At 48.5% G+C, this 26,662-nt stretch overlaps 9 protein-coding genes across 9 annotated transcripts; 6 read left to right on the forward strand and 3 right to left on the reverse strand.

Annotated features, from left to right (window-relative positions):
- Nucleotides 1-187: 187 nt before the first annotated feature.
- Nucleotides 188-723, reverse strand: H6S33_011110 (uncharacterized protein; the record flags this gene model as incomplete). Its single annotated transcript, XM_044842503.1, has 3 exons — nucleotides 188-256; nucleotides 314-442; nucleotides 508-723. 3 exons carry the CDS (start codon nucleotides 721-723, stop codon nucleotides 188-190), a joined length of 414 nt encoding a protein of 137 aa, XP_044697040.1.
- A 2,150-nt stretch (nucleotides 724-2,873) lies between these two features.
- H6S33_011111 (uncharacterized protein) lies at nucleotides 2,874-3,417 on the forward strand (the record flags this gene model as incomplete). The annotated part of the gene is made up of 2 exons (XM_044842504.1): nucleotides 2,874-3,199; nucleotides 3,261-3,417. 2 exons carry the CDS (start codon nucleotides 2,874-2,876, stop codon nucleotides 3,415-3,417), a joined length of 483 nt encoding a protein of 160 aa, XP_044697041.1.
- Nucleotides 3,418-6,108: 2,691 nt separating this feature from the next.
- Nucleotides 6,109-6,675, forward strand: H6S33_011112 (uncharacterized protein; the record flags this gene model as incomplete). Its single annotated transcript, XM_044842505.1, has 3 exons — nucleotides 6,109-6,451; nucleotides 6,508-6,572; nucleotides 6,628-6,675. The coding sequence occupies 3 exons, from the start codon at nucleotides 6,109-6,111 to the stop codon at nucleotides 6,673-6,675; spliced, it is 456 nt and encodes a 151-aa protein (XP_044697042.1).
- A 1,102-nt stretch (nucleotides 6,676-7,777) lies between these two features.
- Nucleotides 7,778-8,362, forward strand: H6S33_011113 (uncharacterized protein; the record flags this gene model as incomplete). Its single annotated transcript, XM_044842506.1, has 3 exons — nucleotides 7,778-8,123; nucleotides 8,194-8,258; nucleotides 8,315-8,362. 3 exons carry the CDS (start codon nucleotides 7,778-7,780, stop codon nucleotides 8,360-8,362), a joined length of 459 nt encoding a protein of 152 aa, XP_044697043.1.
- Nucleotides 8,363-9,620: 1,258 nt separating this feature from the next.
- On the forward strand, nucleotides 9,621-10,214 carry H6S33_011114 (uncharacterized protein; the record flags this gene model as incomplete). The annotated part of the gene is made up of 3 exons (XM_044842507.1): nucleotides 9,621-9,984; nucleotides 10,047-10,111; nucleotides 10,167-10,214. 3 exons carry the CDS (start codon nucleotides 9,621-9,623, stop codon nucleotides 10,212-10,214), a joined length of 477 nt encoding a protein of 158 aa, XP_044697044.1.
- Nucleotides 10,215-13,841: 3,627 nt separating this feature from the next.
- On the forward strand, nucleotides 13,842-14,537 carry H6S33_011115 (uncharacterized protein; the record flags this gene model as incomplete). The annotated part of the gene is made up of 2 exons (XM_044842508.1): nucleotides 13,842-13,954; nucleotides 14,030-14,537. 2 exons carry the CDS (start codon nucleotides 13,842-13,844, stop codon nucleotides 14,535-14,537), a joined length of 621 nt encoding a protein of 206 aa, XP_044697045.1.
- A 3,444-nt stretch (nucleotides 14,538-17,981) lies between these two features.
- On the reverse strand, nucleotides 17,982-18,845 carry H6S33_011116 (uncharacterized protein; the record flags this gene model as incomplete). The annotated part of the gene is made up of 3 exons (XM_044842509.1): nucleotides 17,982-18,023; nucleotides 18,112-18,161; nucleotides 18,215-18,845. 3 exons carry the CDS (start codon nucleotides 18,843-18,845, stop codon nucleotides 17,982-17,984), a joined length of 723 nt encoding a protein of 240 aa, XP_044697046.1.
- Nucleotides 18,846-21,340: 2,495 nt separating this feature from the next.
- H6S33_011117 (uncharacterized protein) lies at nucleotides 21,341-22,986 on the reverse strand (the record flags this gene model as incomplete). Its single annotated transcript, XM_044842510.1, has 8 exons — nucleotides 21,341-21,389; nucleotides 21,475-21,480; nucleotides 21,806-21,868; nucleotides 22,226-22,382; nucleotides 22,474-22,508; nucleotides 22,581-22,627; nucleotides 22,692-22,728; nucleotides 22,979-22,986. 8 exons carry the CDS (start codon nucleotides 22,984-22,986, stop codon nucleotides 21,341-21,343), a joined length of 402 nt encoding a protein of 133 aa, XP_044697047.1.
- A 261-nt stretch (nucleotides 22,987-23,247) lies between these two features.
- Nucleotides 23,248-24,966, forward strand: H6S33_011118 (uncharacterized protein; the record flags this gene model as incomplete). Its single annotated transcript, XM_044842512.1, has 4 exons — nucleotides 23,248-24,195; nucleotides 24,251-24,404; nucleotides 24,467-24,733; nucleotides 24,800-24,966. 4 exons carry the CDS (start codon nucleotides 23,248-23,250, stop codon nucleotides 24,964-24,966), a joined length of 1,536 nt encoding a protein of 511 aa, XP_044697048.1.
- Between the last annotated feature and the right edge of the window lie 1,696 nt (nucleotides 24,967-26,662).

The raw sequence follows: 26,662 nt of genomic DNA on the forward strand, positions 1-26,662 counted from the left end.
TGCCATATGCTCTGAAATAGATATAGCCCCACTTGCAGGCTTTGTAGATGAATACACAACTCTCGACAACCAACTAAAAGACTTCCGCCCAACTATTCTTTCGTCCACGAAACAGGGGGGAAAAAGGCCCTACTATGTAGTAGCCTTCGACACACGACAGAATCGACCCAGCGTAGTCCCCGTTCCCTCACATTTCTTTCCCTTTTTCTTTGTTTTGGGAAAGAGCCGACACATAGCGGTACCGGTCAAGAGCAATCTACAACGGACATGTGAGCAACCAACACCAAATATCAAGTGTCGCTTCGGCGCTTACTGATCCACTTCCAATAATAAGAATTCCGAGGAGAATCGTCCATTGCCAATTAACTAGAACTATTTGGGCTTCGATTCTTCTCATTTGATTTTTTAAATCGCCCATTTCACCTTTTATACCGACAATATCCTAGAAGGCACCGTCAATAAGCCTGGGATTCCTTACCAGGGTTTCCCTTTACATTCATTCCATACCTTCGACACTTGGATAAGATTATCCTCCAGGCGGAATACGCGAGATTCGAGCGCGGCATGCATCCGTCTTCGTCCGGATTCTTCTTCTTTACTACCGGGCACCTCATCCTGTCCAGAAACGAAAAGACTGCGATGTTGAATAAAGCCACGGGGGTAAATCCTTGGCTGGATCCTAGTTGAACGAACGGCCCCTTGTGTAACAAATCGACGAAACATCTTGTGTTGAGAAAATGTTGTAGCAACAATTTTGTCGATGACAGCAGAGGAACATGGGCTGAGGAGGATCGTGGTGTTGAGAAATACGTGACCCCCCAAACTGTGTCCTACACCTAACCCACGGTGAGCGAGCGAGGGCTTACGTCACAACCAGCTTCGCTTTCCTTCTCTCTCTCTCTCACATCATCCTTTGGTTAGGATTAGTTACATGTAGCAATAGAGCTTTATCATTTCGTGTTATCAAGCTGTTCCCATTTCCTACGAAAAATACACTCGCTAATTAGTTAAAGGCTAAGGAAATAATCATTTAACATCGTAATATAGTCATACATATTATAGCGACATAAAGCTCGGTGAACAAAAAGTCGAAGAATGTCCTGCACCTCTTATTCGCTGCATCCTTGCAAGTCTTGGTACCAGACTCTCGCCCAACCTGTCCGACTTTCCGTTCAACACCCAAAACTCTCTAATCAAAAGAGCCGAGTGAGAGCGCATGAATGCGGTTGTCCCGAAGCGCCCCCCACCCAGGGTCCGTCCTAGAAAAAGAGAAGAAAAAGCAAAAGAGTTCGGTACCCAGGATTCCCACATGGTCACCCACTGCAGTACTAACTAGGCGATACGATGTTTGGGTATGGCAGAGCGGACGGGATGCCCCACTTCCATCGTTCTATGACCGAACACAACAGGATCAATGATCATGAGTACTTATTCACCAATCCGTTCGTATTAATTCAAGACGATGACTTCTTGGCATCTTATCCGAAAATGGACTATTACGAGGACTTAACCGAAGTAAAAACGCTTATTTGATGTGGAGTCTTATCCCTTAGGCGGTCAGGCCAAATCGCAACGTGTTACCGAACCTGATATGGCTAATGTGCTCAGTTGAACGCAGGAACTGTTCATTCTCTCACTGTCTCTAGTAGAACAGGTGGAGCTCTCTAGCGTATGGTAATAACATTAACTATATCAAGTTCGGTAACACATTGCAATTCTGCCTGACCGCCTAAGGGATACAGGCCTTAGCAACCAGATTTAAAGTCTTATATGTGGGAAATGTCTATAACATCGTATTCCGAATAATGGTTTATCAACTTTAAATTTGGATGGAGATGTGTCTTGGCGGTACATAGCATACGCAGGGGATCTTTCAATTGACCTCCCCAGATAATACAAACATGTCAATAATAATAGGAGACTGTTTAGCTGACGGTAAGTAGCGATCATGGAATTACAGGACTTCCGGTGTCAATATTTGTGGTGCATTGATGTTTCGTGACACAGCTTGGACGATCTGGCAATGCAATTAAGGTCGTACCAATTCGCTACTTATGTACCGCATTCTACAGCCTCTTAAGATGTGGTAATATTTCGCATCAATTGTAGATATTTATAAACACCGAAATCACCTCCCCTTCCCCTTTGGATGTGCATATTCACAGATCCGGTTGAATTTCTTCACATCGGGGACGCTTGTTTATAAAGAATTTACTAATATACTTTTAACTGGTGACCAACCAGATGAAGGGTTTTTCTTCGGGGCCGGCCGCAATCATGGGCATGGGCATAGATGGATCTGCGTCTAAATGGTTAACATATTGCATAGTAAGGTTATTTAGAGACCTGGAGTTCTTGATCAGGACAGTCGCGGCCGGTCACACAAGAGAATTATTAGACCTTTTAAGCCGCCGTTGCAACAAAAAAAAAAAAAAAGGAAAGATCATCCTCCACTAACCAGCATAGATGAGCTTGGTGTAATCAGGTAGACGCAGTTAATAGCTCATGTGCTCTCACGGTTGCACTTTTGATCGATACAATTAAAGTACAGTGGCCTCTGTGAGCAGCGTTGAAAATATCATAGCTACTACCTCTGGCTAGTAGCTATAGACGCTGATCTTGTTTTTTTGCCGATCTTTTGTTTCTATTGGCTTCGTTACCAGTGCACTGCTCTTGACGTATTCTACGTAGGAGCTATGTCACTCATATTCCTGGGACCCCCAGATCAACACCACGCCCACGGAGATATGTCGTAGCACACAGCGACATATATAGAAGCATGCAAGTACAACTACACCCTACTTGACTTACTCCCAAATAACCTCCTACCCATTATCAACACCAGTTACCACCACCCCACAGAAAACCCCACCATGTCCCACATCGCCCCCGTCGCTGGCACCGCCATCATAACCAAAGGCGACAAGCTCGCCGTCAAAAACTACCTCACCGTCCGCAACGGCCACATCGTCCTCTCCCTCACCGCTCACGGCTCCGGCTGGAACATCCGCCCCACCGGCCCCGACGGCGACCAGTTCACCATGGTGTTTGCCGACGGCGAGGGCGACGAGGAGCTGGCCATGACGCTCTCGGATACGCCGGATGATTCGGGCGTTCTTAACGCGCTTGCGAAGCCGTTGATGTCCCCACCGCCGCCGGAGCAGCTGTGGACGTTGGAGGAGGCGATTATGGAGCCGAGGTACGTGAGGGAGAGTTCTGGTGATATCGATCATTGACGCTGACGTGGGACTGTACTGTAGGAAGCCGCCGACGATTCATGGCAGGATTCAGAGCGTGGCGAGGAAAGATCTGTCGGTGGGGATTGGCGGCGAGGTGGACTTGCCGCCGAGGGATTTGCCAGTTTCGGGGATGCCAAATGGGATTCAGCAGGATTTGAAGTGGATCTTGGAGTATTAGTCTTAGAGATCTATCGATGAGGGGTTCATGGTCTGAGATGTTTGTACTACTTACCTATCACCTGGGTTGGTTCGAGGTTGAGAAGTAGTAGGTTTCATCGGAAGAGACGTAGGACACCGGGGATGGGCCAATACACAAGTTGTGTTTTGTGGTTTGGTAGTCTGTACTTATTGTGAACAGCCATCTACAGTATGCTTTGCTTATTCCTATTAATGTCCACCGCTAAAGAAGCGGGAGTGTGCTACATGTTTCACATGTGCAGCTGTGTGCAATTATCTCTATAATCAGTCCACGCAAGGGAGTTCATACGAATTACTATAGAGCACGTAGCGACGTAGTATGTAACTCCTGATATACCCCGCAACATTAAGCCTCCCAGGCTACGTATACCATGGCCCAGAATATCAATATGCCAAATTAACCGGGGGATTAAAACCCAACTCAGATGAATACTTACTCCGCAATTAATGGCAATCATGTGCTATCACTCGTGCGCGAGCTCAATTGGTTTCTGGCTTCCGGAACTGGGAGATTAATTGCGAAACCTCTTGAGTACCGAATTGTACTTGCTGAACTGGGGCCGGGATATTATATCCCTCCTAATTAGTCGGGTTGGTGGCGAGCATCGATCCCCGTAGCCTGGAAAGTGACTTTCAGTCGGTTCAGCCACAGAGAAGTCATGGCGTGGAATCAGAATCTTATTACATGCTGGAAACTACTCCCTCAGCGCTACATCCATCACGCCGCTATAAACAGCCCAAGCGCCACGATTCTAAACCGGACTAACCGTCTACCGCTCACCCCCCCCCGGGGGGTGGCCAACGTCACCACAAACCACACAGAAAAAAGGTTGTGAATAAAAATTTAAAAAACATCAATGTCAATGTGTTCGGTCATAGAACGATGAAAATGGGGCATCCCGTCCGCTCTGCCATACCCAAGCATCGTATCGCCTAGTTAGTACTGCAGTGGGTGACCATGTGGGAATCCTGGGTACCGAACTCTTTTGCCTCTTTTTTTTTCTTTACCTGTCTCTTGGAGCTTTCTTTATATTTGATATTGCCGGTATCGATACCTTACCCTTAGGATATACGTATTCCTTAGGGCCACTTTTAGCCTTGGACCAATCCCCCCCTCATGGACTGTCGATCTTTCCCCCTTGCTGTACCCTAGGATCAGCCGGCCCGCCTTCCTTTGGACAAAAAATTCGTTCCGTTTATGGGCCATTCAAATTTAATAGATTCTATACAGCGCCCGTTCTGATATCTTTCACGGTTGATATCATTGCCAAGAAAACACAATCGAGTGATAGCCTATGAATGTATCACGTGTGCCAGCCAGCCCCACCACTTACCTCCTAGCTACCCGTTCCTGGATAGCACCGTAGGCAGGTATCTCGGATATTGGTTATTGATAATTATAAGATTGCGGTCAGCATCACGGGGTGATGGATCTGCAAAGGGTGCTCCGCTTGGCGCTAATGCACCCCTTGGGTTCCTGCGGTGATTCTTCTAATCCCTTCGTCGCGAGGCTGTCTTGGATATTGCTTCTTGGGAGATTGTGTATATACTAAGTACCATGTGTTTAGAAAATTAGCGGAGATCATTCTGTAGTAAACATACATGTATTTAGAACGTTTTTGTTCGATGTACTAACGATTAAATTTTCTCCGCAAAGGAGAACAATTCCCAGGGGGGGCAATAGTACTTATGTATGTCTTTGGACTAAACACCGGGTAGATACTGGCTCAGTATCTGCTGAATGAACGTTCAACGATTCACAATCGTCTTTTAGTATGTTTGGGGGGGGGAGGGGATGGTAAAAATGGGAAAATTAGACATAATGGTATTTTACTTCTTTTTGCATAAGTTCGCCATGTCCCGAAAATTACCAGTTTCCGCATGAGCAGATTTCAGTGGTTAGGTCGTACCCCCGACGCCAAGCTCATTGGACATGAAGGGAGAAACGATCCGAGTTGGATGTCGAGTGATCGGGTATGAGTAAAAACGCATCCTGCGTAGGGACCCTGTTGCATAAGATTCTGTAGACCTGTCCATGCTTAGAGCTCTGTCAATGTTGATAGAGTTTTTGACGTTCGTACCTCACGGCTGTATGTTTCTGCAGATTTAAGTACTATGCAACCCTCGGACGGAATTTAAACATTTTCGAGGATGAAACACTTCTCTAACAAAGATTGTTGGGCATGGATATGTGGAGCCTAAGCGTCGCTATTCTTGCGGCTCTGTATACTTTGTTGAATCACTTATCATTGAACTTTGGTTGGGTCACACTTCATTCAACTTGAAGAATTTGATTATTAAATGCAGAGAATGGGCGTGCACATTTCGTCCACTGCACTGGCGGATATGTGATGAGTATCTACATTCATTAGCAGGTGGGCATTGCAGATTATCTCGGAAATGATACCATGTAGCAATGAAGGGGTACATGCATCGTGAGATCCCCTCCTACACGACGATAAGGAGGGTGTTTTTGCAGCGGAACAAACAAAACATATGAGTGCTCATACGACGTCAACTTCTATAAATCCCGGCTTTCCGCTACATCTTCTTGCTCCCACTATCAGCTCTCACGTTCGCATTTCCATACTCACCCACATTCTTTAACTTACCGCGACTCACAATCTTTTCAACCTCCACCAACACCTTCCAAACCACCCCCATACCAACAATGCATCCCTCCGCTATCCTCGCGTTTGTCTTTGCCCTCGCTGTCGCGGCTTCTCCCCTCATCAACCGCCAGACAGTCGCCTCAGGCAACGATGGCTCCGGCGACCAAAGGGTCGGCAATTCCGGTCAGAATAGTGGCAGCGCTGCTGCCAACAAGGGAAAGATCTCTGGCGACTACACCGTCGAGCAGGGCGTCCAGACCTGCGGAAACGCCCAGCTTAACTGCTGCAACAAGGTCGAGAAGATGGGTGATACCAAAAGTGCCGGTGTCTTGGGTAGTGTCTTTGGTAGCGGTGATGTCGGCGTGCAGTGCACCCCTCTCAACGTGCCTCTTGCGATCGCTCGTATGTATCCAGAATCTCCAGCAGTACTTGGAGGTTTCAGACTGACAGTTACGCAGTTCAGGTTCCTATCAACAAGGCTTGCGACGCAAAGGCCGCTTGTTGCCAGGGAGACAACACTCAGGTAATCTCTGCCTATTTGACACCCGCTCTGATAATTGCTAACTCTGATATGATAGAACGGTGTTGTCAATGTTGGATGTGTTGCCCTCACCTCTCTCATTTAGATAGTGGTTGCGGTATTTTCCAGAGTTGGATGGTCGGCTTTGCCAAAGTGGATTATCATATTCGGGTGGTGTTCCCAATTTATATATATTTTTCGTCTCTTTGTTTAAAGAGTTTCATAGCCTTCATTATAAATTTTAATTCTTAACACCTCATAAAAACTTGAAGCTACCTGACTCGTGTTTTCTCTTGCTATTTTTTGCACAATTGGCCATTTTTGTAGTTGGCCCGAGATCCCAGAACACGTGTGTCCCTGCCATGTAACTTTGAGCTGCCAAAAAGTTGACTGATAGTCACCGATGCTCGATTCTAAGAAGGGAGGTTGTTGATACTTTCCAATATAGACAAGACTCCATGATGGGATAATCACCCAATGCGTTCAGCATGGCACGAGTACGGCAAATGAATCTCCTCCGAACCTGATAGACTCGACCATAACCTCCCAGACACACACACATAAACCCGTGTTCTCCGCCACTTGTCACTTTAAGGTTGCACACATAGTTAAGGCTCAATGATAATTTGCATAGTCGCGCTAGAGTATATGAATTCTCCGCAAATGAAAAGTCTGCTTCCCTGAAACTATTTCAGAGCATGTTAATTCTTGAGAAGTACTTGTTAGATGTCGTATACTTCACATCATGACCGGCCAGTTCCTCTTGAGCACATGCCGCTGCCCCTAGTATCGACTTCTAAGGGGACATACGCCCGTATCAAATATAGCATGTAAGGGCCGTATCGTTCCAGAGGAAGATTAGACATTTTACTAGGAAATCCAGAAGTAAAGCTGCAGATCTCGGGCGCTCTATTTTGAAAATTAACGAAGGGTTATGTTGATAATGAAAATCGAGGTAAGGCTGATTCAAGATCCGCGTTCCAAATTTTAAGATGAGAAAGTATTGCAGCAAGGAGTACACCAACATCCGAATCTTCATACCTATATCGCGCTCGCCCTAATCAATGAAAACCTTTATAAACTCAGCAATATTCTCCTCCTCTATCTTCTTTCCTTCCTCACCATCATATCATCGCTACCACCACACTCATTTAGCATTCAAATTATTTTAATATTTCTCCATTTTTTTACCACCGCATATATTCACCATGCTTGTCTCCAACCTCTTCACTTTGCTCGCGCTTGCGCTTACCGTCTCCGCCTCTCCTCTTGTCGTCCGTCAGACCACCGCTTCCGGCAATGATGGTTCCGGTGACCAAGACGTTGGCAACAAAGGACAGAACTCTGGTAACGCGGCGGCCAACAAGGGCGCTGTAAAGGGTGACTACACTGTCGAGCAGGGTGTCCAGACCTGCGGTAACGCCCAGCTCAACTGCTGCAACAAGGTTGAGAAGAAGGGAGACACCACCAGTGCAGGGCTCCTCGGAAGCGTCTTTGGCAGTGGCGATTTGGGTGTTCAGTGCACTCCCATCAATCTTCCAGCCGTTATCGGTGGTATGTAGCTCTCTTGTTTGAGTATTGGATACAGCGGAATTGGAAGCTAACGTAATTTACTATCAAACAGTCCAGGTCCCAATCAACAAGGCTTGCGACGCAAAGGCTGCTTGTTGCCAGGGAGACAACAACCAAGTAAAACCCCCCCCTTCGCATTCCTCTCGCCATGCTCGTACTAACAGATTTAATAGAACGGTGTCGCAAACGTCGGATGTGTTGCTCTTACGTCGCTTATCTAGATGTGAACTATCGAGTCCGTCATGGTGTGCAAGGTGTGCGTGCCCCAAACAGATTGTCTCAATTATCCCAATTTTTCTTGTGTGTTTTTTTCCTTTTGTATTGGGCGAGACAACTGCGAAGGCCTCTTTATTGTAAACGTTAGATTTTGTCATAGCGGATCCTGTAGATTCTCTTGATGGGTAGCAATATAGACAATCTCTAAACTCGAGAACTAATTGTGCTGGGAACGGCGGGAATGTGACCGAGTGATAATCCATGACCGCACGTGGTATTCATGAAAGGAATGCGGTGATCATACCAAAAGCGAAAGTAGATCGCTTACTGCCCCCACCCAATATTTGGTTTTGAAGAGTCCCTACTGTGCGCAGGCACGCGCCCTTACGTGAGGTCCACATGTCTTCGCTGCTGATCTTCCGATTTCATAATTCTCTAACAGCGTAACCGTCCCAGTGGGTCGAGAGAAAGGTTTCCTTTTTCCGCAACGGTCAAACTCCGTACACATACGCATATCCATTTCCTCATCTAGTAAGGATCTGTTCCAGTTCAGGATTTATCGTGATTCGTGACCAGGTGCCTTTCCTCCATATGACTACGGCGCTCAAATAGCTCTGAACTCGTGATAAAAGTATCCCCAGAGATAGCCTATCATATGAGGTAATGATAGAGTAACGCAACGAAAAAGTCCTCTTCGGGAAACAAGTCCTGTACCCCACTGAGCATTCGCCCGGCTCTCTTCCTAATGCATGCTAAAAGCTACTAAGAATCCTGTATTGCGATCGTAGTTCAGATTAAACTACTCGTGATGTAATTAAATGAAGTAACGCCGGTGAACGAGTCCGTACTTACCCACAGCAAGACCAGAAAGTCATCAAATGAATGCAGACGACCGTTGCAGCGGCATACCTACAGATTTGACGATGAGATTAGTACCCCATCCCCCAATCAACCTAAAATTGTGGTATGCAGGTAGGTATGTCAACCCCCGCAACACCGGCTCTGGCATGATTCGCGCTGCATAATCTCCTTTAGTCGTCTGCAAACAAACATTCGTCCATACAACAACAAAACCAAGCTCCTCCGTATATCGACCTCCAGACCTAAACTTAGTATATAAGTCTTCTATATTCCCATATTGCACTTCCCTTCTCATCTCATCATCACATCCTCACATCTTCACACCTTCACATCCATCTACATTCCCATTCTTCGAAACTCTCAAACCTTTCAAATCACAAAACCTCCAAGTCTCCATTCAACATGCAGTTCAGACTCTTCGCCCTCCTCGCTACTGTCGCTCTCACTCTCGCTTCCCCCCTCCACATCCGTCGAGACAACAACGACAACAACGACAATAACAAAATCTCTGGCAACGATGGATCCGGGGACCAGATAGTCGGCAACAACGGTCAGAACGCAGGCAACGCTGCTTCTAACACCGGTAAGGTCAGGGGTGACCTCACTATCCAGCAGGCTACCCGGACCTGCGGTAATTCTCAGCTCAATTGCTGCAACAAGGTTGAGAAGAAGGGAGACACCACCAGTGCAGGGCTCCTCGGAAGCGTCTTTGGCAGCGGTGACTTGGGTGTCCAGTGCTCGCCCATCAACGTGGCCGCCTTGGCTGGTAAGATATCCATGGGGAGAATTGAACGCCTCAAGTCGTATGCTAACTGGGTGTTCGTACAGTGCAAGTACCAGTCAACAAGATGTGCGATGCCAAAGCTGCCTGTTGCCAGGGAGATAACACTCAGGTAATCATTCCTTTGCATTTCTTATTGCCATAATCTATACTAACCCCTTTTCTAGAATGGTGTTGTCAATGTCGGGTGCATCGCCCTTGCTTCCCTCCTCTAGAGGGATTTTTCTATCGTCGTTTGCCTCTCTCGTATAATAGGTCTTTTCTTTATTTGGTCAGCAGTAAAGGGGGATAATTTGGTTATAACAGTAATTAATGTGTATTGCAATTGGAGCAAGGAGCGGTTATCATAGTAGTTAGTTAGCAAGATTGGAGTAATAATAAATCAAACTTCATCCTGAATATATGCTCATCCCATGTTCCACGTCTCCTTAGGTCTACACTTGTGCCTTTATGCATTATTTTCATCAAAACTCACCTGAAAAACATGTGCCTGACGGAATCTAAAACTTTCCCGGGAAGTGATTGTGCATCTAAGACGGGGTGTATCAGGCGTCGTTTAACGTGGGATGTCGAAGAAATGTCTCTTGCGACAAACATCCGTGTACAATACATACACATCAGCTCTTAGCCATAGTTGCTGCAAGCGATTTCTGTGGATCTATACCTTTGTATGATAAAAGCTGCTTACCCCCCCCCGTCAGGCAAACAACGCAGACTTGGCTTACGCCTGATAAACTGCCGATCTCAGCCGATTCGAGCAAGATCACCTGTCTCGGAGTTTGGCAGAGCTCAGGCGAAGGGATCCCAAGGTTCAACATCTCAATCGTCTCGGACAGATCTCAACACCGCCGGGCCGCATGTGTATGTCTTACACCATGCAGGAACGTTGAATGATATCTCCGAACATGCAAGGGTCGCTAGAGGGAGAGAAGGGACGAAGAGTGGTTGAAGGAAGCGAGGGGTGAGGTTGGCATACACGCTAGAAGTATTCATGTGCAGTCACTCGAGCTAGGGTCTTGGCGCTAGTTGCTGAGTTCATGTATTTACACAAGCACATTTACGGCCTGTAAAGCTTATCGCAAAAGACCGAACGCAACATCAGGACGAATCTAGCTTTTCGGTCACTAAGTTTATACGACCGAATCTCGAAGGACACCTATTTACAAAAACATGAAAAAAAACTGCGTGACGCAACACCTCCGTGCTTCCTCCGAAGCGCGCCATTAGGATCATCAACAGATAATGGTACAAAACCTCGGCCAAAACTCCGGAAGGTAACCGCAGAGAAGAAACATCATACTAGGAACTAACACCCTCGGGGGATAAAGGAAGCTTAAGTGGATCTTATGGCGATATTGGTTTACTCTGAACTGACTTTGGCTAGAAGTCAGGAGTGCTGTGCAGCACTATATTATCGTGTTAGTTCCTTTGAAAGCATCGCTCGACTACTAAGTACTAATTGAGTCTTGGCAGCAATAATTCCCTATACTCGGAACCTTCCCAGCTTACCACAACACAAAGACATCGATCGCCTCTCTCGATTCATGATCTTGAATTGCAAAAAAGGAATTATTGCTGACCTGCCGTCTATCCCGGATCTCGCTCTGGACCAAGCGCTGCTGCAGGGACGTTAAGCAAGGGTGCATGGCGATGAATAAAACACCACCCACCAAGCACAATGAAAGGAAAGGAAACCAGGAACAGGCGGAGGTACGTAGACATGCTGTTTTTCCCCAACTCGATACTAGTAGGTCGGACTAGATACTTGCAGATCTGGATAAACTCAGATTTCGGGCACCTCCGGCAATATCCCAACCCTTGGGAAATCGTCTTTTGTTGATCCATCAGCAACACCTACTCCTCGGTCCCACTTCCAAGGTCCCACTACCACAAGATATTCCTTCATACAGGATCGAATCGGGGCAAAGCTAATACCCGGCAATTTGTGTAGTCTATGTATTCGGCTACTCTCTTCTAACGGGCAATAGAAGCCGGCGTAATTGGTTATATATCTACCTTGCTGCAAAATACACCAGGAACTCATGCATGGCCAGTGCTCTGACCTTTGGTATATATGGGACGCGGTATGTCTCAGGTCAAAAACCTATCCCCAGCCACAACTTTTACATCTCGATGATCGACATGTGACTTCTGCAGGTACCACATCTACTGATCGTCAAAAGATAGGCGTGTCTAGAACTCGACTCCTTAGACTGTCTATCCCAATTGTTCCCGGGTGTTTGAGAGTATTCTTTCAGGTATATGCGCTAGTAATAGGCCCCTTGCTTTGTTTGTTTCGTCTATCTATCTAAATAGTATAATCTTCCTCGTTGTGGTCAGGAAGCATTATCATTGGTTAATCTTCTTCTATTAGGACTGCTATAGAGTATGTACATCTGGACAAAGAGCCACTCCCGAGGCCGGAAGGGATGCAACATACATAAATTTATGTATATAGCATCCGATTTCATAGGTTGATAGTCTGCACTGGCTGCTGATATATAAGTATCTAGATCCATAGATACATGTACTATCGTAAATAATTGACTTCGTAGATAGATTGGACATTGCAATATCGACCCAGAGGTCGTAAATAGAACATTGGACAGTATTATCTCACTCTCTCAAACGTGAGCGAACTTGCGGTCGGAGGCTGCATTTCGCTTGTGTTTTATCGGCAAACCGGTGATCCAAGAAGCTAGGATCGATCATGGTCGTGGAACCCCCCACCCGCCACAAGTTCGTTAATGATCGACCGAACAAGTTAGCCGGTTACAGATATTTGCCACTGGTGCTGGGTTGGCTTCCCTTGGCCGTGGAGGAGTTGAGCCTGGGTCTTCTGTATTGCGGGGATGGTGAGAGAATCCGAGTAAGCAATATATATCTGGAGTATGATGGATTCCACGCTGGTGGGAAACACCAACAGCTTAAGCCTAGACACTACATCTGAAAGATAACTGACGTCAAAAATAGGCAGAAGATGGGGATGTATAAAGAAGTACCTGTGGGGTGGGTAGGCCAGGGCCCGATTAGTGAGGCGGTGATGCGGAGGCGGCGTGCTGTCGGGTGATACTACGCAGGTGGGTGGTTCTGAGTCTGGTTGTGGGGGTGGTGCTAATGGGTGGTATGTCGGTAGGCGGGTGTCTGTGCGGTTTGATGTTTTGCTTCTGTTGGATGTGCAATAGTAATAAGTAGTAATGGTAATAAATGGTAATCGTAATAAATAGTAGTAGGGGGGTGTATTCCCATTACGTTACTAAACGCCCCTTTCGCACTAGCCTCCGCGAGCCAGCCAGTAAAGCATGCAGCAGTGATCATTACCGGTGTTCCTATCATTACCTCTCTATATGCCGTGCCTTATCTCTCTCACTGCACTGCACTGCACTGCACTGCACTGCACTGCACACCCGCCCACTCCTCGCATTCCCATCCCAACCGGTCCGACCATTAATCCGGTGTCGCGCCCAGTCACAGGCCAGCCGTAGCGACACACCCAGCAACAGCAACACAGCAACACAGCAACACCCAGCACGGCCTTGCTTTCTTCTTCGTCGCTCGTCGCTCGTCGCATCCCTTACCCCGCAACCGGCATGCAGGGCCGGCCGGTTGTTACCACGCACCCAGGCAGCACACGCACACGCACCGCACACCACGTCACGAGAGATATCGATTCTGGCTGGACCCCTCTCTCTTGCTCTCTCTTGCTCTCTCTTGCTCTCTCTTGCTTTCTGTCCGTCCTGCTCTCTCTCTCTCTCCCTAAAACAAAGAGGACTCACCACCACCACCATCACAGCTCACGAATACACAGAGATAGATACAGAGAGATACAGAGAGACAGACAGATGGCCCCGCGACCGTACGAAAACAACTTCAGGGTGCGCCTGGCCAAGACGGGCAACGGCCCGGCGATATATGCAATCTCGTCGGGGCCGCAGAAGGGCGTGCACATGCTGAGGTTCCCCTCCCCCTCTCCCTCTCCCCCGCCCCCCCGCCCCCCAGACCCTAAAACTAAACTAACCGACAGCCACAGCACCGAGCCCCTCCCCCCCGCACTGCAATACATGTACCGCCACCCCATCAACATCCACAGCACCTTCCTCGACGTCACGGGCGACTTCCTGCGCCGCCGCTTCGACAGCATCGAGGCCGCGCAGCGCTGGATCGACGAGATGGACCGGTCGCCGTCGCTGCTGGCCGACCAGCTCGCCGCGTCGCTGTCGCTGTCGATGAAGCCGAGTCTTGCGGCGACGTCGCGGGAGCGGAGGAGGGATCCGGTGTATAAGGGGCCCGGAGGGGGGGTGGTGGGGATGGGCGGTGGTGCGGGGGGGATGGGGGTGGGGAAGGGGCCGGGAGGGATGGGGGGAGGGTTGGGGGCCGCGGGGATGGGGAAGGTGAGTGCGTTTAGGGTGGCCAAGAAGGTGGAGGGGCGGTATAGTAGGAGTCATACGGGCGCCATGGTGAGGAGAAGGAGTGATGGGGATGTGGCGGGGGTGGTGGGGCTGGAGAGGGGGATGGCGGAGGTGGCGATGGAGGATTAGTGGGGTGTCGGGGGCGGGGGCGGGTCGGGGGGTGAGGGGCGGAGGGGTGAGTGTGAGGGGTGGTTTTTCGGCGGGCGTTTTTTGTTTGGGGGTGGCTTATGTGTGCTTTTATATCTGGAGTGCGTTGTACGTGTTTATGTTAGATACCAGCTGTCGCTTTATAGCCCTCTTCCTTTCCTTCCTTCCTTCCTTCTTTCCTTTCTGCTTGTTTACTGCTTTGGTTATATTCCCTAGACTAGTACACGCATCATGCATGCACCTACAACATGTAGCTTAGGCTAGATTAGCAGCGTAGCGTAGCTTAGTAGACCATGTCCCCTTCCCATCCCATCTCATCTCTCATCCCGCCAGGGGCCTTTTGTTTTGTATGTCTCTTTTCATGTTAGTAGTCATAATTAAGACCAACCCTATCATGCACTCTCCCACTCTCCACCCCGCCCCCGTATACTCAGAAATCAAAACCATGAGACGTTGTCTTGGTATAGATGCACCGCTCAAAGCGGAGCGGAGCTTGAAGATAGGTAGGTACTACTAATCTTCACCGAGCTTCATTCAGTAGCTAGCTAGCTAGCTAGTGGGGGGGGGGGGATGTATCGGGGACACTTGTATCTTGATCAGAACCACCACCGCCGCCGCCGCCGTCGCCTGCAGGTGTTTGTTGCCCGCCATGATTTCTAACAACAGTGCGTGAGCTATGCAGCCAGCTGTAAGAATTTAAAAATAGTTAGCCGGTATCAATTACTAGCTAGCTAGCTAGCTAGCTACAAATACATATATACTGACTCAACGCGGCTGTCATATAACCTGGTCACATGTACAAGCAAGTACCAGAGCAAAAAAAAAAACATCTGGCTATCCCTAGCTTACTCTAGATCTGTCCCGGTGCCCGATTCGCAAGTCTTTAGCTTGGGCTGCCGCTGTCCGAGCGTCCCGGGAATTGAGGAAAGGACGACTGCCGGAAGAGGTTGGGTAATTGGTATAGGCCACAACCCCATCGCGAGACTGTCCTTTGAGATCTAGAGGGTGATATATATAGCAGTGCTCAAGCTGGCGATCGATATATAGCAAGAACCTTTATAATGCTACCAGTGCATAGTAATACTTATATATCGCCCCCCCACCCCCCCAGCTTGGCTAGAGATTAGATCGGGGGCCCTTGAAAACAGCTAGCGGAAGGGATAGTGGGCTCTAGGGGCCGTGGAAATGTGTACCTAGAATATTCAGTAAAGCCGTCGGGAAGGTCGTTTGAAGGGAAAATTGGACGACTTTACAGACGACTTTACCAACGATATTACTGATGCCTCTACCGGTCACGCGTTCTGAGCATATACACATTTTGGGGGGCCGGGGGGGGGGGGGGGGGATAAATTTTGGCTACCGCGCCGCGGTGATGCTTCACATGATTGACCAAGCTGGCCATCGCCAATGAAACGGATTCATCGCAAGGCATCCTATTATATATTATTATAACAGGATCATAAAGCCGGAATATCCTGCATGTATAGATGCCAAACAATAGATCCACCGAGATTAAAATTCTATTCCCCCCCCAAAATGTTACAAGCCCATTGATGTCAGACAACATTTGATGGATGATCGGCCTCATCGAAATAATCTGTTTGAGGACTCTACTAGCTATATCTCGAGCTAGATCCAAAAGCATGCATGGCTTCATTGATTTTTTCCGGCAGAAAACGGGAAACACTAGTGGAAACCATCAGTAAAGTCTTCTTTTAACAGGAAAATACATCGGTAAAGCCGTAATTTTTTTTTTTTTTTTTTGCATTTAACATGCCTTTCACAGCTAAAGTCGTCAGCAAAGTGGTAATTTTTTTTTTTTTTTTTGCATTTAACATATATGCCCTTAACAAGTAAATATAAAGTCGTCAGTAAAAAGGTCGTAATTTATTGCATTCAACACGGAAAAGGGCATCTGTAATCAACTCGTCGGTAATGGGGCAGGAATGCCTTTAACACATTGTAGTATTGCGGTTATTGCATCAAATAATGTGTATCTCGCACCTTTTTGTATGGGAAACGTCCACAATTGATGCATTTCCACGGCTACTAGAGCCCGGGTGCATGCCGAAAGAACGACTTAATTCAGCGAGCACTTAATTAGTATCATCACATCTTCAACGCCCCCGCCCCCCCCCGGGATTCAAGATAACTCTGCATTCCTTTTTTTTTCTTTTTCTTCTTTCGGATAAATCCAGTCATTTTTTTTTTTTTTTTAACAAAGCTCCCAACCCTAACCCTGCTACTCCACGTCTCTATTTTTTTTTAAAGATAAGGGTTGATAAATCAGTGACTCTTCAGTGCTCGGTATCGCCTAGTTAGTACTGCAGTGGGTGACCATGTGGGAATCCTGGGTACCGAACTCTTTTGTGGACTTTTTTTCTTTTGCTGCGTGGTGGGGGGTTTTGGGAGGTGCGGGGGAGGGGAGGTGGTTGAGAGTGGAACTTGGAAGGAATAGTCTTGGTGTGGGTGCGGTGCGGAGTTTTTTTATATAGGAGGGAGGTCGCAGCGGGGCCGGGGGGGTGGTGGTGGATAACCCTAACCCACGGGCTTCGCATCAACCACCCGATTGATGAAACCGATACAAACCAACTAACTGTATAACGTCATTCACGAATGGGGAAGAAGACTGTTGCTGATGGCATGCGATGCGGATATTACGAATCTTCCATCTGCTAATTGGGAAGGATAAACAGGTCAGCGCTGTGGAGGGAGCATCGCAAGATGCCACCCGGCGGCACTTGCGGGGAATGGGGAAGGCAGTAAGCGTGGGTTATGATATAACAATTATATATACAGGTCGATCTCCTCATATTCGATAAAAGTGTTGCATATGTAGTCTTTGTCACGTGGCTTTAGGAAGAGGAGGAGGATAAAAGGGAGAGACTTCCCCTCTTCCGAATCATCATCAACAAGCATAGTTATATACCCCCGTTATTTTATTGCATGCTACAGTTTTGGGGTACTATGCAAAAAAAACCCACATTCACTGCACTGGACGCCTCGACATTGCTGGCACCCACCCACAATCGACGAAGAACACCACCACCCGGCGGGTGACAAGAGGCAAAGTATCGATCCGGATAGAGCGCGGGGCCGGGGGTTCATGGGCAGATAGATGACTGTTTAGGGATGAGAGACTTCAACTTCTTGGCAGCTGCTTCTGCGGTGCATGTCAAGGCTTTGCAATGACTCAGACGGCCAGAGCTAGCTATAGATAGTGCGCGCGGTTCTTACTTTGTGATATTGAAGGATAAACATGACGGCTAACTATATACTGTATACTATATTCAGCTCCCCATGGCCACCAGCAACGATTTCACGATCTGGCATACAATCTGCCCCGCCGCCAACCGCCTTGACGGCATTTGGCAATATCGCGATTTTGAGCATTATATTACTGGTGTTGATGATAAGTTGCTTATTTTAGTTTAGCTCACCTCGAGTCCGTTTCCAATATTGGGCGTACTAGTAGCAGTATATATCTTTAGCCAACTGTCCCTGACCACCACCGCCACCACCACCACCACCACCAGGAAAAAAAGGCGGCACCTACATCGCGCTCCTGTTTCACCCACGCATCCATGATATGAGCGCGCCCGGTTCCTTTGAGACCCTCAGCATCTGCTCCACCTTCCACTGGTTCTCCGGGCGAATACCCGGGTAGCTAGTGGGATGTCCCGGCTGCGGGTCATAATCCACCAGCAGCTGTATCATCTCCTCCACATTCGCGCCCATCGGCACCTCGAACCTCCGAGCCCTGGCAAAGCGCAGCAACGCCTCGTTTCCCCCTGCCGTAAACGCATTGCAGTCGCTCTCCTCTAGCAGGCGCCGCGCCAGCGCCAGGTCCCCGTGGCGCACCGCGCGGTACATGCACGACTCCTCGCTGGGGTTGTCGTAGCAGTATGCCCGCGCACGGCCGGGACCGATGCCGTGGCACAGCAGCACCCTCGCGGTCGAGACCGCGGCGGCGCCGGCCGTGTTCAGGAGGAGAAGCAGCGAGAGGCGGTGCTTGAGATGGGTGCGGAGGCGCTCCTGGCCGTCGGGGATGACGGAGACGGGGGCGATGGCGAGGGCGATGGCGCGCTCGAGGGTGGCGGGGCGGCAGTGGGCGGCCGCCCACATGGCGATGTCCGCGACGCCGGCCGTGAATCTCTGGTTGAGCTGCCGTGCGAAGACGGTGTGGAGGGTGCGGCAGGTGCGGGAGAGGAGGGAGAGCTCCCGGGTGGTGGCGCCTTCGCCGATGATTAGCATGAGCTCGGCCGGGAGTGCGTGGTTAGTGAAGGCCATGATGGTCGTTGTTGGTGTTGGTGTTGTTGGTGTTGGTGATGGTGGATGGTTGATATATGGTGGGGATTCAGCGGGGTTGAGTGAGTTGTTCAGGCGCACCAAATCACCGCTGATTGGTGGTGGATGGATTTCTTTCTTTGGGCGCGCAGATATATATGGGCAAATCACAACTCGGCCACAGAACACGAGCACTTGGAATTGGAATCTATGGATTTTTAAAGAAAAAAACCCTATACGAGCTCTGAAATGAAATGCAAAAACGTCTATATACTGCATGCACCGGATACCCTCCTCCGGGACGTCGTCTCAGGTCAGCAAGTCTCTCTACGCATCAACAACACCGAGAAGCTATAGTACAGGCCTGCAGAACAACTCTCGCTCAGCAGCAGCAGTACGCATCCGTCAGCAGGCTTGATTGATGCAAATTATTCTCTAGATCATCCCAGAACGCCTACGGCAGGTTTGAAAACGGGATAGAAACAGCTAGCTCCGGGGCTGTGGGGAGGGCCTGGGACCTATGTACGTAGTCCTAAAGATCCCCCTAATTGTGATCGGGGGGGCCGGTTTTTCGGGCTGTTAGGCCGGAGGGCCCCGAGTGATAATACATGACGCCCACCACAGCCACAGAAGGAGTCCGAGTCTTTTTTTTTTTTTTTTTTTTTTTTTAGACTGAATGGCGTCGGATTAGATTAGGTTTTTTTCCCGAGATCTTACATATGCAGAAGACCGTCCGTCATCTGGCATCTATCAAAGTGGGGATTATATTCGAGCATCAAGCTGATCAAGTCCTGATATCAACCCAAGGCCGAGCTCAACCACCTCAGGCGTCAATCAATCATGACTTACTTACCAACTGCCCGTATCACCACCACCACCACCACCACCAAAGACCTCGCCGTCCCTTCTATCACCGACGTAAACGCCCTTTCAATCTAGCTAGGCCAATAGTGAAAGTCTTGGCGGTTCCTTACCAACACGTAGAATCCGAGTGATGGAGGGTGACGGTGAATGATTGTAATTAATGTTTCGTTGCGGCACTTGTGCTTCTTTTTTCTCTAAATACTTTGATCACATGTGGCCGAGGCAGTAAGTTCTAATGTTGATCTTGTGACTCCTTTTTTTTTTTTTGCACTTTTCTCCCACCAACCTCCATGACCGCCCCCACTAGCATCATCACTCACGAGTCACCACCACCCCTCGAATACGAGAAAAAAAACCTCAACACAAAAAAAAAAAACCACCGCTCCCAACAAGTACCACCAACCACCACCAGGCAACAAAAAAGAAAAGATCAACAAAAGAGTTCGGTACCCAGGATTCCCACATGGTCACCCACTGCAGTACTAACTAGGCGATACGATGTTTGGGTATGGCAGAGCGGACGGGATGCCCCACTTTCATCGTTCTATGACCGAACACGACAGTATCAATGATTCCTGGAATTTATTTTGAAAATTCGGTCTTGGTGGCAGGGTTAGGGTTGGGTGCTCGTAACGTTGGGAAATGACTGAGCCCCCGGATTGTCACACCCCGTCGTGGTGTGGGGTCTTTGTTTGTGGGGTTGGGTGTTGTGGTGGGCGCTGGATGAAATGGTATCGTCCTGAGATTTGATAATAAGGTGCTCTTAATGAGATGTTCCTGGTGCTGAGCACGGGTAGCTATTTCCAGTTTTTGTGGTATTGGGTAGAGTGCCGTACTTGAGTTCAGGGGGCCGGAATACTCGCAGCCGGAATAATAAGCTGGGTTATACACGGGCATTGATTTTATTCGGTTCGGCCGCATTTTCACCGGTTTCATGGCGGGTGTGGAGCCGGATGTATTGGAATGGAGCATCTGTGGCGGGGGTGGGTGGACATTTTGAGTTGGGCGCGGGTATCTGGTGTGATTTGTTGAGACGTATTTAAAGTGTCGATTGGGGACCCGTCTGTCGGTTCTATCATGGTCGATCATGATATCGGGGACGCAGTTGCTCATATAACGGTTCCCGGTATAAATTTAATTTTACTATTCTTCTAACATCTGGTAAGCCGCGTACGTGAGGGCACAGATATTGATGCCTTTTCTACGGAGTATAAAAATTAAGTACGTCCAATCTTATAGCTAAGAGATGGAGACTTGAGGGATAGAGTTATTGATTAATTCCAGGGCACTCGGTGAAAATATTCTCAATTGCAATCTCCGTTCGATCGCTGTGAAAATGGTTTTCGATATAATCGGCAAACAATAGGTTCCTCCTAAACTACAACAAGTGAGATAATCGATCGATAATATATCCGGACCGCATAGTACTAATCCTTTACCTTTCCTTCGAAACGGGAATTCTACGCCTGAGTGTCGAGGAAATAATGAAATAGCAACGTCCCAAGCATGAGATCAAGACTGTTTGGCCAAAGGAAACCTCCTCTCGTTCATTAAACTACTGCTATCGAAGGGATAGCGCAATTATAACAGAGTACCGAATGAATTCTCTGCCTCCCAGAGGACCACACCGGGGGTTAGAAGAAGGGATGGTGGTTAAGTTGAATGTATATGTGGCATCCATACCTAAGAAGTTAGTTTAGAAGTCTCTTGGGAGCAAAAACGACGTTCTGAGGGAGCATAAGTGAAAATACGTTAGTAGAAGACTTACTTTATACTAAGTCAATTTCGTCACCCTGTGGTGCATCAGTGCTGCATACTAGCTACATACAAGTAGACACGGCTCTATGACTGAGTGGGGCAAGCGAAATCTTCAGAGGAAACGTACTGGTCAAAGGCAGGCTCGGTACGTTGCCGAAACAGTTAAACCGTAGTACGGGTTCTCATTCCATCTTATCCTCCTCATCATAACCATCATAATCATCATCATCCAATTACTCCGTTCAGCAGCTCGAGACAACGCCGACGAGTATTTCTGTTTCCGGTACCAGCCATTCATGAAATATCACTCACTCACCCACCGTCAAAAGTACCACACTTACCCCGCCATACGTAGGACAAGAATAATGTTTGACTCATGGCGGTTCAACGTATTCCGGCTCAAGCTAGGATTAGGCATAGTACATCAGATGTTATAACCATGCGCATACTTCCATGTCCTGGTGCCCGTGCTAATCCATACGCCGGGAACGAATCAAGTCCAGGCCACCAACACGAAGCAAATCACCTTCTATTTACAGTACTACCCACCCTGTAGAGAGACCCTTACCACATAAGCGACATGTCTCTTCCGAGAAATTATCGTGCCCAAAGGACTCGCTATTCATAAGCTCTGATCGGTGGACGGTGAATCCCTCTATGAAGGAGATTTGCTGTTTCTTTGGGGAATGCCCCCTCTTCATCTATCATGCCCATCTTGAAAGCTCAATAACATGGTTTTCTAAGTATCTCCGACTCCATACCAACCGGCCATCTCGATGCTTTGGATCCTGGGGCTCTCATTCACATCCCAGAAGGACGCGAGTGAGAAGCTGTGCGCCAAGCTCAACATGCGGTTGTTCCAAACCGGGACTTTATATACAGGCTCTACTTCCGGTCTACTCGATTGTAATTTACGTTCTTATATGTTCATCCGCTCAGTCAACCTGTGGGGGGATCGAGCGGGCAATAATCGTGCGGCGAAGCAAAGTGAGGTGAATATCAGACATACCACGTCCGCAGCGCTGTGAAGTAGTGGCTTTCTTCCTACAAAAGCACATCGCATACATTCAAATCAGCAATGGATTTCTTACTCACGGCTGCCAATATAGTTTACACATATTGAACAGAAAATCAATGGCCATAGCCCGTATTTCTTGAGGGCCCTGATCTATCAATAAACTAATCAATCAATGATCTTTCCCGGAAATTGATGACGTCGATACATACGTCTACAATCTCAACGTTATGTGATTCTGAAAGTCCTCTATGCTAAATAATGGCCCCTATAGTTCCCGGATATCCGTTTTGTTGAGGGTGCCTGGTGTATGCACGCCCAAGGACATGGTTTCGTCGGGTTGCACAAGCCGAGTGACTCACTAAGAACCAAACCCAGACTTGGAACACAGTCAGGGATAAGTTGAGTAATCGGAAAAGATTCCTCTATGGTGCAACACTGGGGGCTTGGGGGCTTTATCGGTGTGGTCCTCAATAAGGTGGCCCCCCCATATGCCTACTTCACCATAGATTCTGATATCTTGAAATTCTCGACGCTCGATGGAACTGTTTCGTGTAGATCACTTACGATTACTTACTCGCATAATTACAAGTGCATAAAAGAGTATCCCGGACAGAGCATAATAATAACTATGGGCCATCCCTGCCTGGCCTGACCTCACGGACTCCCGGCGGCCGACCCCCGAACAATTATGGCCTCATGGTCCATTATAAAGCTACTGGTCCCGGGAACCAAGATACCGCCTTATCAAACCAATAAGCACCGATAATGGCATATACAACTCTCCTCTGGGCGCTTGTTGCCATCCTCTGTCCCTATTACTTCAGGCCTCTGATCCACAACCTACTTACCTATCGCGCCAATGCCAAATTTGCCCGCGAACACAACTGCCGCCCCCCAAAGGTGCACCTCACAACGGCCGTCTTCCCCTTCAGCATCATCCCCGTCTACCAGTTCGCGCGCGCCGCTGCGTCAAAGCGCCACATCAACCATTTCATCGCCCAGGTCCAGCGCTTCGGTAATACACGCGTCTACTCTTCCCCGCTGTTCATAGGCCATGTCATTGTTAGCATTGAACCAGAGATCATCAAGACCGTCCTCGCCACCAACTTCGCCGATTGGGAGCTCGGAAAAATCCGCCACGACGCCTTCTCGGCACTGCTGGGCGACGGCATCTTCACGAGCGATGGCAAGGTCTGGGAACACGCACGCGCTCTGTTGCGCCCGCAGTTTGTCAAGGACCAGATCTCGGATCTTAACGATCTCGAGATACATTTCCAGGACCTGCTCTCGATTCTGACGGCGCCGGGTGAGGGTCAGGTCGTGGAGCTGCATAAGCTCTTTTTAAGCTACACCATGGACACGTCGACGAACTCGTTGTTTGGGGAGTCGGTGTTTTCGCTGCGCAGGCGTGGCGGCGACGGCGAGGGCGAGAGCTTTCAGGACGACTTTGATTATGTGCAGGTGGCGCTGGGGTATCGGCTTATAGTGTGGGGGTACCATCATCTGTATCGCCCACGCAGGCTGCCCAAGGCGCTCAAGCGGATACATGACTATGTGGATGAGTTTGTCGACCGCGCGATCCAGAGACATAGGGCCGAGAAGAAGGAGGAGGGGAAGTATGTGTTCCTAGAAGAGCTCGCGCAGGCTACACAGGACCGGAAGGTGTTGCGGGATCAGACTCTTAGCGTTATGATCGCAGGCAGGGACACAACGGTGGGTTTAGTATTGTGGGCTGGGTTCTGAACTCTATTGGCTGACTTGTATGCAGGCAACATTACTGTCGTGGGTGTTTTGGCTGCTGTCGAAGAATCCGAAGGTTTGGGAGAAGCTGAGGCAGGAGGTATTGTATGAAGTTGGGAAAGAGCTACCAAACTATCAGCAATTGAAGGATTGCCGGTACCTCAAGTGGGTGATCAACGAAGGTAATTCAAGTCCTGAATTCACCCATTCTGTTAAATGCTAACATGTTGCCTACCCCACCCAGCACTGCGATTATACCCGGTCCTCCCCATGAACTTCCGCGTCTGCAACAAAAACACCACCCTACCCATCGGCGGTGGCCCCTCTGGGGACCTCCCCATGTTCGTCCCGAAGGGCTCCCGTATCGTGTACAGCGTGTACGCCTTGCACCGCCGCACCGACATCTACGGCGCCGACGCCGACGAGTTCCGTCCCGAGCGCTGGGGTGAGATGACGCCACGGGCGTGGGAATATCTTCCGTTCAACGGCGGCCCGAGAATCTGTATTGGACGTGAGTTTACCCCGCTCTTGTTGAGTGAGTGAAGTGGCCGTGGGGCTGTGGCTAATATGCTGGTAGAGCAAATGGCACTGATTACGGCGAGTTACACGATTGTGAGGATGGTGCAGGAGTTTAGGGCCGTGGAGGATGCGGATATAGTGAGGGAGCAGGTGTTGACGAATATTGCGCTTACGCTGAGTCCTGCGAATGGGACGCCGGTGAGGTTGTATAGGGATGTGGAGTAGGGAGGGGTGTGTGCTGTTTTATTTCGGCTTGTGGTGGTGATATAGCAATGTAAATGAAATAGTTAGATTTAACTGCAGCTAGGGGTGCAAGGATGGCCAAAACCGTTGCCAAGAGGCTTGGCTGGCGAGACATGCATGAGCCGTAGAGGAAAAGTGACTTGGCTAAATGCTTCCCTGCATGATGATATTGGATGACATAAGCTATGATGCGGCTGAACTCATGTTTTGTGGATTCCGCCACTGCCTGAGTTGAGCCTCAGAGGAACTTTTCGAAACCAAGCAAAACTCGAAATTCCTCGTACGGGGCGTAATAGGTTTTAAATTTGAGGAAACAGGCTTCATGTAAATGGTTACTTGTGTAAGCTATTAATAAATGTATCATGTAGAGTAGATCGTTCTTGCAATTGGCGAGAGACTGCGCTGCTAGAAATTGATACGTAGCGGACAGGGACTTTTAGGACGTAAGGCACGGACCCTTTCCCCACACGCACATAGCCTCTACCTTAAATTTAGTGAAAACTGGACACATGTGACAAACATTTAGCGACACCATATCAGAGCTGACAAACATTCCTCCTCTCTCTCATCCCCTCTGCCTCACCGCTCGATATCTGGAATTGATCTGTTTGCTGCATCAGAAGTTACTGGGGAAGCTAGGACGGTGAATTCAGCTACTCCTGCTAGCCCTATCTATCTGGGCTTGTGTCAGCGCACGTCCGTTCGAATCGGCTGCGTATGTGGCTTTATTAGGATCTAGATGTGGGCGTCGAGGTATATATGTAATTCGCACCGTTAGTGATGCGGCATCGTGTGAGAATACAAATCTGGATAACTAACTCCACATACTGCCAGAAATACCGTAAAAAAAAAAAGCTGTATCGCTACCTCAGTCAAGCAGCATGTTGATGGATCCCGCTGCAACTTCACCAACCTTTCCGGCACTGTATGTACCACTCACTCGGCGTTTGGCAGTTTTGGATGTCAATATATATTAACAAGCAGCTGTAGCGAGGGCTGACGGCTGCGGGTCTGGGGATTGGCTTTTTGCACAGGATGGACGATATTTTTCTGAGTTCTAGGTGCTTTATAATATCATCTGTGGCTAATTGTGGCGGAATAACTCAATTTTTATTCGCTAATGATGATCATGTACAGCCACCAAGATCTGAGATCTACCCCCTCACAGCGTTTTCAACCTCGAAGAACCACGCTTAGCCCAAGCTTAAGGTCCATCACCCCTCGATCATTGACACTGGCAAAATGAGGTAAAACCCGAAAGCTCTCCTAGCTGACTGAGCCGGATTAAAGTACTGACCAAGCTGGTAGTTTTAACCGAGATCCCTGGATTACTGCCCAGGAGCGATATCTAGATGGACTAAGCGATGAACACAAAGATCTTTATAAGGAGGCTTCGGTGGAGAATCTTTTTTACAGTACCAGCGCAGCACAATTCAAACACGAAAAGAATAGCAAATCTAGAGCTGCGGCGAAAAAACTTCAGCCCCTCATTGCTGCAATCACTCAATATGGCGGTGCTTTAGATGTTCTCTCCAACACTTCTACCCTGTTCTTTTCACCCATCTGGGGGGGGTTTACGGGTTCTTTTACACGTATGATATCGATGCTCACTTTCATTTCTGTCTTGAGATAGATTAAGAACTTACACATACTGTGATATCTGAACCAGATAGCAGGC

This window comes from Morchella sextelata, assembly GCF_020137385.1.
Source record: "Morchella sextelata strain SCLS chromosome Unknown scls_5, whole genome shotgun sequence".
Lineage (NCBI taxonomy): Eukaryota > Fungi > Ascomycota > Pezizomycetes > Pezizales > Morchellaceae > Morchella > Morchella sextelata.